Source organism: Nannobrachium achirus, assembly GCF_963921795.1.
Source record: "Nannobrachium achirus genome assembly, chromosome: 9".
Classification (NCBI taxonomy): Eukaryota; Metazoa; Chordata; class Actinopteri; order Myctophiformes; family Myctophidae; genus Nannobrachium; species Nannobrachium achirus.
In genome coordinates, this window is record NC_137818.1 from 7632667 (window position 1) to 7643760 (window position 11094).

Here is an 11094-nt window from a genome sequence, read left to right on the forward strand (position 1 = left end):
GTGTACACATGGAACCAAATGGACCCTTACAGGTCTGTAACTCTGAGAGTGTACAAATGGAACCAAATGGACCCTTACGGGTCTGTAACTCTGAGAGTGTACAAATGGAACCAAATGGACCCTTACGGGTCTGTAACTCTGACTACATTTGCAAAACAAAGGCTCTGGAATATATTTTCTGATGTGGGTCCGCGGACAAATACATATTAATCTGGGGGTCCTTGACATGAAACAGACATGCAGACCCAGACATGTAGACATGACAAAATGCATTCAACTCCCAGCTTTGTTCCATTTCATTTATTCCAACAAACACTCATTTGTCATTCAATACTGGATACATAGACACAACCACAATAAATAAATAGATATTATTTCACCACACATTTTTCTTCTGTATGCTTGGTTAATATTACTGATTCTGGCCTTTTATGTGACGGTACATTAAATATACATTATTTTGTGTTATATCACGTTAAATATACAAACCAAAGGAAGAAATTAAACATGTTTCAGAAATACACAGTATGGAATATGGACGTATCGTTTCAGAATATGGACGTATCGTTTCAGAAGAGACTCGTTTCAGGAGATTCCAGCTGTTTGGGGAGTGGAACCTGCAAGGAGAGACAAAGATAATCAGTGGAACTAAATTATTTTTTAATCAGTACCTTTTTGAAGTTGATGTTTCATATCCATACGAGTAAAATCATCAGTTATACTTCATGGTTCCTGTCGCAAGTTTAAAGTCTCGTTTCAATATGCGTTTTGTGAAAATATGGTCCCATTTATTTTATAATTGATGTTAAAGCTGATCATTCTTCTCCACCATTCTCATCTCCACCCATAGACCGTAGGTCCCGCCCTCCTTCTTCTTTGTCTGCTTTATTTTCGGCAGGCTCCCAAAACAAGTATCCCTGCGGTTGCACGTGACCGTTGGCAGCCAATAGCCTTCCTTGGGTACCATCAATACAATGATGGCGGACACCCATACAAGGGCAAAAAAAGCTTAATTTGAGCTCTGATAGAAACCAATGGTGACGTGATCAGTCTGATCACTTCCCACGTCCATATTTTGTACCGTCTATGATCCCATCTGAGTCTGAAGCCATTTACATTTACTGTTTTTTCCCTCCATTCTGAATTTCCATAGACTTTTTTCATATCATGCCATGTGTTCCAAAAATAAACAAACGATCTCTGCGGTTTGACTGTTATGGATATGAAGAATCAACTGATTTGAGAAAACACTAATGTTACTGCCGCAGATCTTTGCCAGAAACATGACTGTATCAAATACGAGAGACTGACTATCGTAAACTATACAGAGCACACATCCCCTAAATCAATAAACCAATACTTACAGCCTTGAGATAGGCGATGTTTCTCTGGTTGATCATAAACCAATACTCACGGCTTTCAGATAGGCTATGTTCCGCTGGTTGATGATGGGGCGTAGCCAAGGGTGGGCCTGGACAGGCCTAGGCCCACCCATTTTGTTTTTGTACCCACCCAAAAATAACGAAAAGATTCGCGGCTGATGCACGGCTATCTAGGGAGCATGAAAGACACCGCAGTTTGATCTGATCATAGCTCAGTCAATTATGAAGTGATTTCTAAAATTAAAATATTGCTTGGGAAGTCCACTTCCATGACACATTACTGTAGTTGTGTCCCTGTAAATATTGTTGTAAATGTTGGCTATTTTAAAATAGCCGATGTACAAGCTCGCATCTGTGCCCACCCACATTGTGCCAGGCCGAGCTAGTTGGTAAATCCTGGCTACGCCCCTGGCCGTTGATCATAAACCAGTACTTACAGCTTCAGATAGGCGATGTTTCTCTAATACTTATATCTTTCAGATAGGTGATGTTTCTCTAATACTTACAGCTTTCAGATAGGAGATGTTTCTCTAGTACTTACAGCTTTCAGATAGGAGATGTTTCTCTAATACTTACAGCTTTCAGATAGGCTACGTTTCTCTGATAATGAACCAATACTTACAGCTTTCAGATAGGCTACGTTTCTCTGATAATGAACCAATACTTACAGCTTTCAGATAGGCTACGTTTCTCTGATAATAAACCAATACTTACAGCTTTCAGATAGGCGATGTTGCTCTGTTTGATCTGGTTGAGCAGGTGGTCTCGGGGCGTCTCGTCCACCTTGGCCGGCTCCCTGCGGCGAGGAACGGGCTTCAGGGTCTGGATGACGGCCTTCAGGTTGGGCCTCTCGTCCGTGTCGCCGCTCCCCCTAGTGGTGGAGGAGGTCCTCCGCAGCGTGACGCTGGGCAGCGCCGCTCTGTCCCTCCCCTCCGGCTCGTCCATGACGAACAGAGGGTTGCGCTTCTTGGGGGTCTTCTTCAGCTGGACGTCTTTCAGGGGACTCGCCGGATCCGCCGCGTTCGGCGTCTTTGGAATGTTGCTGTTGTTGTTGTTGGGAGAATGTCTGTTTTGTTGTTGTTGTTGTTGTTGTTGTGCCCTGGAGGGCGGTGTGTTGTTGTTGTTCTCTCGGAGGTGTTCCATGTCGGGCAGAACCAGACCGTTCTTCCGCAGGATGTCGTCGGGCGGAACAAGACCGTGTTGCTGCAGCACCTCGATGGGCGGGACGTACCTGGAGCAGGGAGGAAAAACACACTTCAACACATAGGATGCCCAGGATTATTCAACATTTAACCAGCAGGTGCCCATGGCAACCCACCATTTTACCTTCTTTGGAAGTCCTGGCAAAAAAGTAATCAGAGTAAATGTAATCCAAGTATATCCTGTTTATTTTCGGGATAGTATTTTATTTCAGTCAGGACAGTTGTTAAACAATCGCGGGCATCAGTGCTTTTGTAACGGCCGAGAAGGCCGCGTTTTAAACATGAAGGTGATTTAAAAGTTAGATTAGGAGAAAAATGCACATTTGTGCAGCAGCGTTAGACTGAAGTGAATGGGGGAGACAGACATCCCGGTCACGTGATCTTAAGCTGCATTTTGGGAAATGGGAGTGTTTTTCGTCACCGCGGTAGCTTTGTGGCTACAGATTAATATAGTTTACTGTACAACGCGTTTGACGTGTTGACACGTTGTGGACCTCCTATGAGTTAATATACATGGGAACAGGGAGGAAAAACCTTTTATCGCCACACTTTTCCCCCCTAAATTAACACTCCTATACTTGATCATACAAATGTGTCACAATAAATAGCAGTATCAATATCAATAGCAGCCGATCTACAAGCTCGAATCGCAGAGCGAAACGGCACGTTTGGAGTTTGTAGATCTGATACTTTTTCTTTTCGAGACACTATTACATTTATTATTACCCTGTACCCAACATCTGCTGAAGTCCCCACATGGACAGTTGTCTGCAGCAGACCAGGTTCTCGTACAACCGCGGGGTCTTACCCTAACATCTGCAGCAGGCCAGGTTCTGGTACAACCACGGGGTCTTACCCTAACATCTGCAGCAGGCCAGGTTCTCGTACAACCGCAGGGTCTTACCCTAACATCTGCAGCAGGCCAGGTTCTCGTACAACAGCGGGGTCTTACCCTAACATCTGCAGCAGGCCAGGTTCTCGTACAACCGCGGGGTCTTACCCTAACATCTGCAGCAGGCCAGGAGGCAGGTTGAGGCTGTTCTCGTACATCTGCAGGGTCTCCTTCTTCTCTCGCTCCTCCTGCAGCCGCTGCTCCTCCTTCCTCAGCTTCCTCTGAGCGTCCAGGTTCCTGGTGAGGAGGTTGGTCACCACCATGCGCGGGCCCGGCTGCTCAAAATGATACCTAGAATATAAATATATATACGTTATTATATAACTTTATATATCTATCTCTATATATTATAACTGGTCAGAAGGTTGGTCACCACCATGCACCATGGGATGCTGGCTGCTCAAAATTATACCTGTAAATATTATTAAAATTGTTATATTACATAATTATGACTTTGATTTCAATGGGTGTCTTTTAGACACAATATGCCGGCGATTTCTTTATTACTATTTACAGTAACACTACTAGCCCCCATACATCATATCTGCCCATGAAAGATTGTGGTCCATCTTGGGAATGGCCTTATTGTGTCTACAAAGAAATGTAGCCACTTATACGCATGCCCCCACCCACTGAAATCAAAATACTAAAATCACTAAAATAGAAAGAAGTAAATGAAAACATTTTAACACTCATCTTTTCTTTTCTCTAATTACAATCTAAAATATGAACCCTTGTTGAAACCAAAGTTGTCCTTTAAATGACTACATCAGGGTAGTATAAGGACTACATCAGGGTGGTATAAGGACTACATCAGGGTGGTATAATGACTACATCAGGGTGGTATAAGGACTACATCAGGGTGGTATTAGGACTACATCAGGGTGGTATAAGGACTACATCAGGGTGGTATAAGGACTACATCAGGGTGGTATAAGGACTACATCAGGGTGGTATAATGACTACATCAGGGTGGTATAAGGACTACATCAGGGTGGTATAAGGACTACATCAGGGTGGTATAAGGACTACATCAGGGTGGTATAAGGACTACATCAGGGTGGTATAAGGACTACATCAGGGTGGTATAAGGACTACATCAGGGTGGTATAAGGACTACGTACCCCATCTTCAGCAGGGTGTTGTTGGCCTTCAGCAGGCGTGAGATCTCCATCTCGGCGTGGTGGCCCAGCATGTGCCTCTGGTTGTGGAAGCGCAGCTCGGTGAGCGTCTCGTTGAACTGCAGGCAGCGCACGATGGCCACGATGCCCTTCCCCGTCACGAAGTTGGACTCGATGTTGAGCGTGGCGATGCTGCGGTTCTCCCGCAGCATGTTGGCCAGGTGGAAGGCGATGTTCTCGTCCACGCCCGTGTTGGCGATGCTGAACGTCTTCACGTGCTTGTTCTTCTTCAGGGCGTCCACGTACTCCAGGAGCATCTCCTTGGGAATGTTCTCGATGTTGTTGAGGTTGACCTGAGAGTCATACGATATATAGTCATTTAGCAGACACTCTTTATCCAGAGTGAGTTAGAGTGCAGAGAGACGGTGTGGTGTATCAGTCATAGAATGCAGAGAGACAGCGCGTCACAGTAAACTATAGGATCATAGAATGCAGAGAGACAGCGTAGCGTCTCAGTAAACTATCATAGAATGCAGAGAGTGAGTGTAGTGTTTTAGTAAACTATAAGAGACAGCGTAGCGTCTCAGTAAACTATAGGATCATAGAACGCAGAGAGACAGCATAGTGTCTCAGTAAACTATAGGATCATAGAATGCAGAGAGACAGCGTAGCGTCTCAGTAAACTATCATAGAATGCAGAGAGTGAGTGTAGTGTTTTAGTAAACTATAAGAGACAGCATAGTGTCTCAGTAAACTATAGGATCATAGAACGCAGAAAGACAGCGTAGCGTCTGAGTAAACTATAGGATCATAGAATGCAGAGAGACAGCGTAGTGTCTCAGTAAACTATAGGATCATAGAACGCAGAAAGACAGCGTAGGTAGCGTCTCAGTAAACTATAGGATCATAGAACGCAGAAAGACAGCGTAGCGTCTGAGTAAACTATAGGATCATAGAACGCAGAGAGACAGCGTAGTGTCTCAGTAAACTATAGGATCATAGAACGCAGAGAGACTGCGTAGCGTCTCAGTAAACTAACTACAGCCTAGTTCCTCAGTAAACTATAGGATCATAGAATGCAGAGAGACAGTGTAGCGTCTCATTAAACTATAGGACCACCGGTAAACAATGAGCCTAGCATCAATCTAAACAACATGCTGTCTAAATAACATTCTGTACATTTGAACAATGAAGAATGAACCTAGCATTAGCCTATAACAGTGGTTCTCGAAGGGGTGTCTATTAGTGTTAGTAATAGTATAAATATTGACCTCGGTCACGCTGGGGTTGTTCTTGCGGATCTTGTCCAGTGTGGTGTCCAGGTTGGTCTCGTTTCCGGACGGTCTGGAGGTCAGCTTGATGGCCCCTCCCCCTCCCGGCATGCCCGGCAGTGACAGCGTCGGGAGCTTCAGTTTGTTGATCTTCTTCGGCGGGGGTTTTTCTTCGTTGGTTTTGTCCGGAGACGAGGGGGAAGCGTCGGGTCTGGAGGACTTAACCTCTTCTTCTTCTTCTTCTTTGTCTTGAATCGGTGGCGAACTCTGATTTGAGTCCAAGCGCTCCGTCGGCTGTTTCTTCTTCTCTGCTTCCGCTGACGGTTGTTGTTTGTTGGTGGTGTTGTTGTCATTCTGAGCTTTTGGACTTTCTTCCTCCGTCACTTCTTGTTCCTCTTCCTCTTCCTCCTCCACTTCCTCGATGATTTCCTCGACGACTTCCTCTCCCTCTTCCCCGTCAGCCTCAACCTCCTCCACCACTTCCTCTATCACCTCATAGACGTATTCCACTTCAGCAGCCTTTTCCTTTTCCGCTTTCCTCTCTGCTTCCTTTCTCCTTTCCTCTTCCTCTTTCCTCCATGCTTCCTTTCTCCTCTCAGCTTCCTTCCTCCGTTCAGCTTCCTTCCTCCTCTCTTCTTCCTCTTTCCTCTCTTCTTCCTCTTTCCTCTCGTCTTCCTCTCTCCTCTCAGCTTCCTCTTTCCTCTCAGCTTCCTCGTTCAGGATTTTCTGATGAAGACAAAAGAAACAGAATAAGTTTAACTATTTGAACCCTATCCACCCGTTTCCCACGAGAATTTACTGCAGCATTATCTGTGGGACACTTCCGGTTAACAGCAGACATAAAAGCTCACGTCACATCGCCGGAAACTGCCACACAACTTCTTCGCAATGCACAACTGGACGTGGGAAAATTGTGGATATACACTGTAGAGTCAGACTTAACCTTTTTAAACCCTATATAGAGTTAGACTTAACCCATTTAAACCCGGCCTATTTTATGTTATTGTGTATCCGCTGAAATGAGCAAATCTAAAGCTCTCACTGAACTTGTTTATCTGATATTTTCTGTAAAAGCTGTGGTTACAGTTACATTTCAACTTGTGTTTAACTCTTTTACTGCCATTTATATGATTTTATAAGAATCTAAGGATGTCTTATAATAATGCTTTTGCTTTTGTCCTTCACCAGACCAATCTCCTGATGCTTGTGATGTTTGACTGTCCAATGAAAATGTGACATGCATAGCCATTCTGTCTACTGATACTATAGGCTATAGTAAAAGGAATGATCCATTGTATTCAGAGAAATGATTATCAATCACTGGACATTCTTGTATAGCGACTTTGATTTAATACAGTCACAGACAACGGATATACACGTGTGGAGTCTTTCTTGTGTGGATTACTCTTGATCTTTGGGAAACAGGGTTTATTATTGCCTTGATTACATGCCAAAGGTGATCAGCCAGAAAAATACCAGAGAAATACCCATCACTTGCTGTCCATAGAGGCTAAAGTTCAATACATGACCCAGCTAGTTCCTCTCATCAGTAGATTATACTTTTCACAACTTTAAAACATTTTTTAAAATGATAATAGATACAAAACGAGCTGTCTTGGACGTACAAGCTTTCCAGTTCCAACAACGACGATAGGCTAGTATAGTACTAGGCAGTAGAGTATAGTAGGAGGAACTCTCCATTCCTCTAACATGCGTGTAGATACCCTCTCCCAGAACAGATATATTATATAGATATAGATACATCTAGATGTATTAAATATGATATTGTAGTATAGTCTAGTTAGTAGCTGCCTAGGCAGTAGAGTGGTAGGAGGAACTCTCATCTCCTCTAACATCTAACATGTGTGTAAATTCCTTCTCCCAGTACATATACTGTATATTATATAGATCAGGGGTCTTCAACAGGGGGTCCGGGACCCCTAGGGGTTCCTCAGAGTTACTACAGGGGGTCCTCCAAATCTTTGTGTCCATATTCTGAGAACTTTAGCCATAAAATAGCAGATCTACAAGCTCACAACGCCTCGCGCTGTGAGGCGTTGAGAGCTTGTAGATTGGCTATTTTTGGCAAAGAGCTTTGGTGTAGAGGGGGAAAAGAGCAGACTAAGTACGGAGTGAAAGGTCAAGTTTATTAAGTATTGACGGTTCAAGTGGTTAAATATCTGAAAACACAAATTGGCATGAATGCAAAATACACTGATGATTGTGCTGTCAAACGATGAAACTATGGAATCTTTGAAAAGGTTGTGGGGGTCCCTGCTTCGTCTCTCTCTCTCAACTAAGGGGTCCTTGGCCTGAAAATGTTGAAGACCCCTGATATAGATCATACAAGGGCAACTCGTGGCCCTGGGCTTGGGGCCTCATGTGGCCCAAGGGGAAATCCCTCTAAGTCAAACGCCGATAAGGCAAACGCTGATAAGGCAAACGCAAATGTACTGCCCGGGATCTCCTACCGTAGTGATCTTCCGCCGTCTTGTTAAGGAAACAGAGTAGCCTCCTTATTTTTAGCAATACAATGGTTATATGTCACAGTTATTGTCCACGACATTGCAAGCGGCGCGAAGGCCAGCGGACCTTGGTCCTGGCCAGGGCCGCGCGGCCGGCGGAGCACCGCGCGAGTTACGTAGCCGTGGTGAATGCAATCGTTATATTTATGCCCAGGCCGTAAGGCCTGGGCAAGCGCACGATAAATGCATGAATGGAATGAAACGCGATGCAGGTGAGCTCATATTTCACCATAACAAAAGGAGGTTTTAAAAAAAAAAAAGGAGTTTGGCTTATCAGCGTTTGCCTTATCGGCGTTTGGCTTATCAGGACGTGCCCGTGGCCCACACCTTCACTTAATGCGGCCCACAGGTCCGCATCAGAATACAGATAGGCCTATATTATTGATTTCCGCTGTTACAATTCCAAACATGCAAACACGATCCTTTTTAATACTTCAGTACTTCAATACTATTAGTAGTTGAATGACTAGCAGTCTTTTTTGTGTCCAATGTAAATGTATTTGGGCTACAAAGTGAATAAAGTTAACATAAGTATAACTAAACGCATTTGAAATTAAATCAAAATGTTACATTTCAGGATTCCAATTAAAAAAAATAACAAAAGATAATTCAGGATTCCAATTCAAAAGCAGCAAAAATAGCAGATCTACAAGCTTGTAGATCGTCTATTTTTTGCTACTCCTACCAGTTGGAGATGAGAGATTTTTAGTCGACAGTAACAATCTGCAATGTGGCCCTCTGGAGTAAGTGTGTAAATATAGTGGCCATAGTGCCTCTCCACCCCAGATATAGATATATAGTTATAAATCTAGGTGTATTAAATATTATCTTATAGTAGTACCTGACTATAGGTAGAAGAGTGGTAGGAACTCATCTCCTGCACCATGCGTGTATTCCTTCTCCCAGTACAGATAGATTATAGATATAGATCTATATACATATACATACAGTATGTGTTAAATATTATGTTACAGTATGGTATATTACCTGACTGGGCAGTAGAGTGGCAGGAACTCTCATCTCATCCACCATGCGTGTGGACTACTTCTACCAGTACAGATATTATATAGATACAGTCGTGGCTGAAAATATTGGCACCCTTGCATTTGTTTACAAAAATACACAACACTCAATCGTCTTGATTGCGCACAGTGAAGGAACATCAAGGTCTCTGGAGATGGACTTGGAGCCTTCAGATTGTCCATGTTTGGATACAATCTGACCTCTGACCTCCTGACAATTCTTTCCTTTTTCATTTGGTCCATGCTCAGTGTGTGACACAAAACAGCAGAATGAGGGATTCACTCCATTTAAACTGGGTGGATCAGTGCTTACTAAAGATTAAAGTCAACTTGGACTCAACAAAGGTGAGTTCCAGGTGAATAGCCTGCTTGAAATTCAAAATTCAATTACAGTGTATTTAAGTATGCTTAAGTATGCAAGTTTCTTTGTAGAATGAGCTAGGATTCTGTATTTATTCTAATGTTATGTTGTGTTCCTCTGCAAACCAAATACTGTATGTTGATGCAAAATATGTTTTCATTTGCCAAGCTTCTGGAAGATTATAATTCTTTTCCCGTTTTACAAATGCTTTTAGCCACGAATGTATAGATCAGTGTTTCTCAACCTTTTTTCTGCATGGGCACACTTTTCATGTCCCAAGAATCCATGGGCACACCAACATAATACAGGGGTGTAAATATCGTCACTGTCGGGAAGAAACCTTTTATCTCCAAGTTTCAAATGTGTCCGTTTCTTCACAAAGTAAAGCCCTGCTTCATCATACAAGGCTGTCGCACAACAGTAGTGAAAACAGCCGATCTACAAGCACACAACGCCTCGCACCGCGTTTCACTAGTTTAAATCATTTTTAAAATGATAAATACTGGCTTTCAAGCAGTTTCAAGGGGCACACTTGACCCTTCTCAGGGGCACACCAAAGGTCCCCAGGCACAGTGGTTGAGAAACACTGGTATAGATACTGTATATATACAGATGTATTAAATATGATATTATTACCTGACTGGGCAGAAGGGTAGCAGGAACCCTCTCCTCCACCATGCGTGTATTCCTTCTCCCAGTACAGATATATTATATAGATATAGATACTGTATATATACAGATGTATTAAATATGATATATTACCTGACTGGGCAGTAGGGTAGCAGGAACCCTCATCTCCTCCACCATGCGTGTGGACTCCTTCTCCCAGAACAGGTAGTCCACCAGGCTGCGGTGGTCGAAGGTGCCGGTGGGAGGCTTCTCGGTCTGGTCCTTCTGCCTCTGGCCCACCGGGACCCTGTCGTCCGGCGCGATGATGGTGTCCATCTCACTCTGGAGCTCCTTCAGCTCCTCAGGGGAGAGCATGGCCAGGAGCTGGTCTTCATCCAGCTCCTCTTCCTCCTCCACGTCCCCACATAAATCTCTGTCCTTAGCAGACATGGTGCACTGCTGACAAACCCTGACTCCTTGCTTTCTACTGGAGAGAACGCTTTAAACGTCTCGCTTCAATTGAAGAGAACGATTTAAAAACTTCTCGCTTCTATTGAAGAGAGCACTTTAAACTTCTCGCTTCTGTTGAAGAGAACACTTTAAAGTTGTTGCTTCTATTGGAAAGAACGCTTTAAACACCTTACTTCAGTTAAAAAGGAAAACTTCTCGCTTCTATCAAAAGGAAAACTTTAAACTTATTGCTTCCGTT

The 11094-nt window shown here is 43.6% G+C and overlaps 1 protein-coding gene across 1 annotated transcript; it reads right to left on the minus strand.

The window, feature by feature from the left end:
• Positions 1 to 569: 569 nt before the first annotated feature.
• LOC308291825 (leiomodin-3-like) lies at positions 570 to 10835 on the minus strand (the record flags this gene model as incomplete). Its single annotated transcript, XM_080733957.1, has 6 exons — positions 570 to 617; positions 2097 to 2613; positions 3585 to 3767; positions 4601 to 4950; positions 5869 to 6594; positions 10539 to 10835. 6 exons carry the CDS (start codon positions 10833 to 10835, stop codon positions 570 to 572), a joined length of 2121 nt encoding a protein of 706 aa, XP_080590083.1.
• Positions 10836 to 11094: the final 259 nt, after the last annotated feature.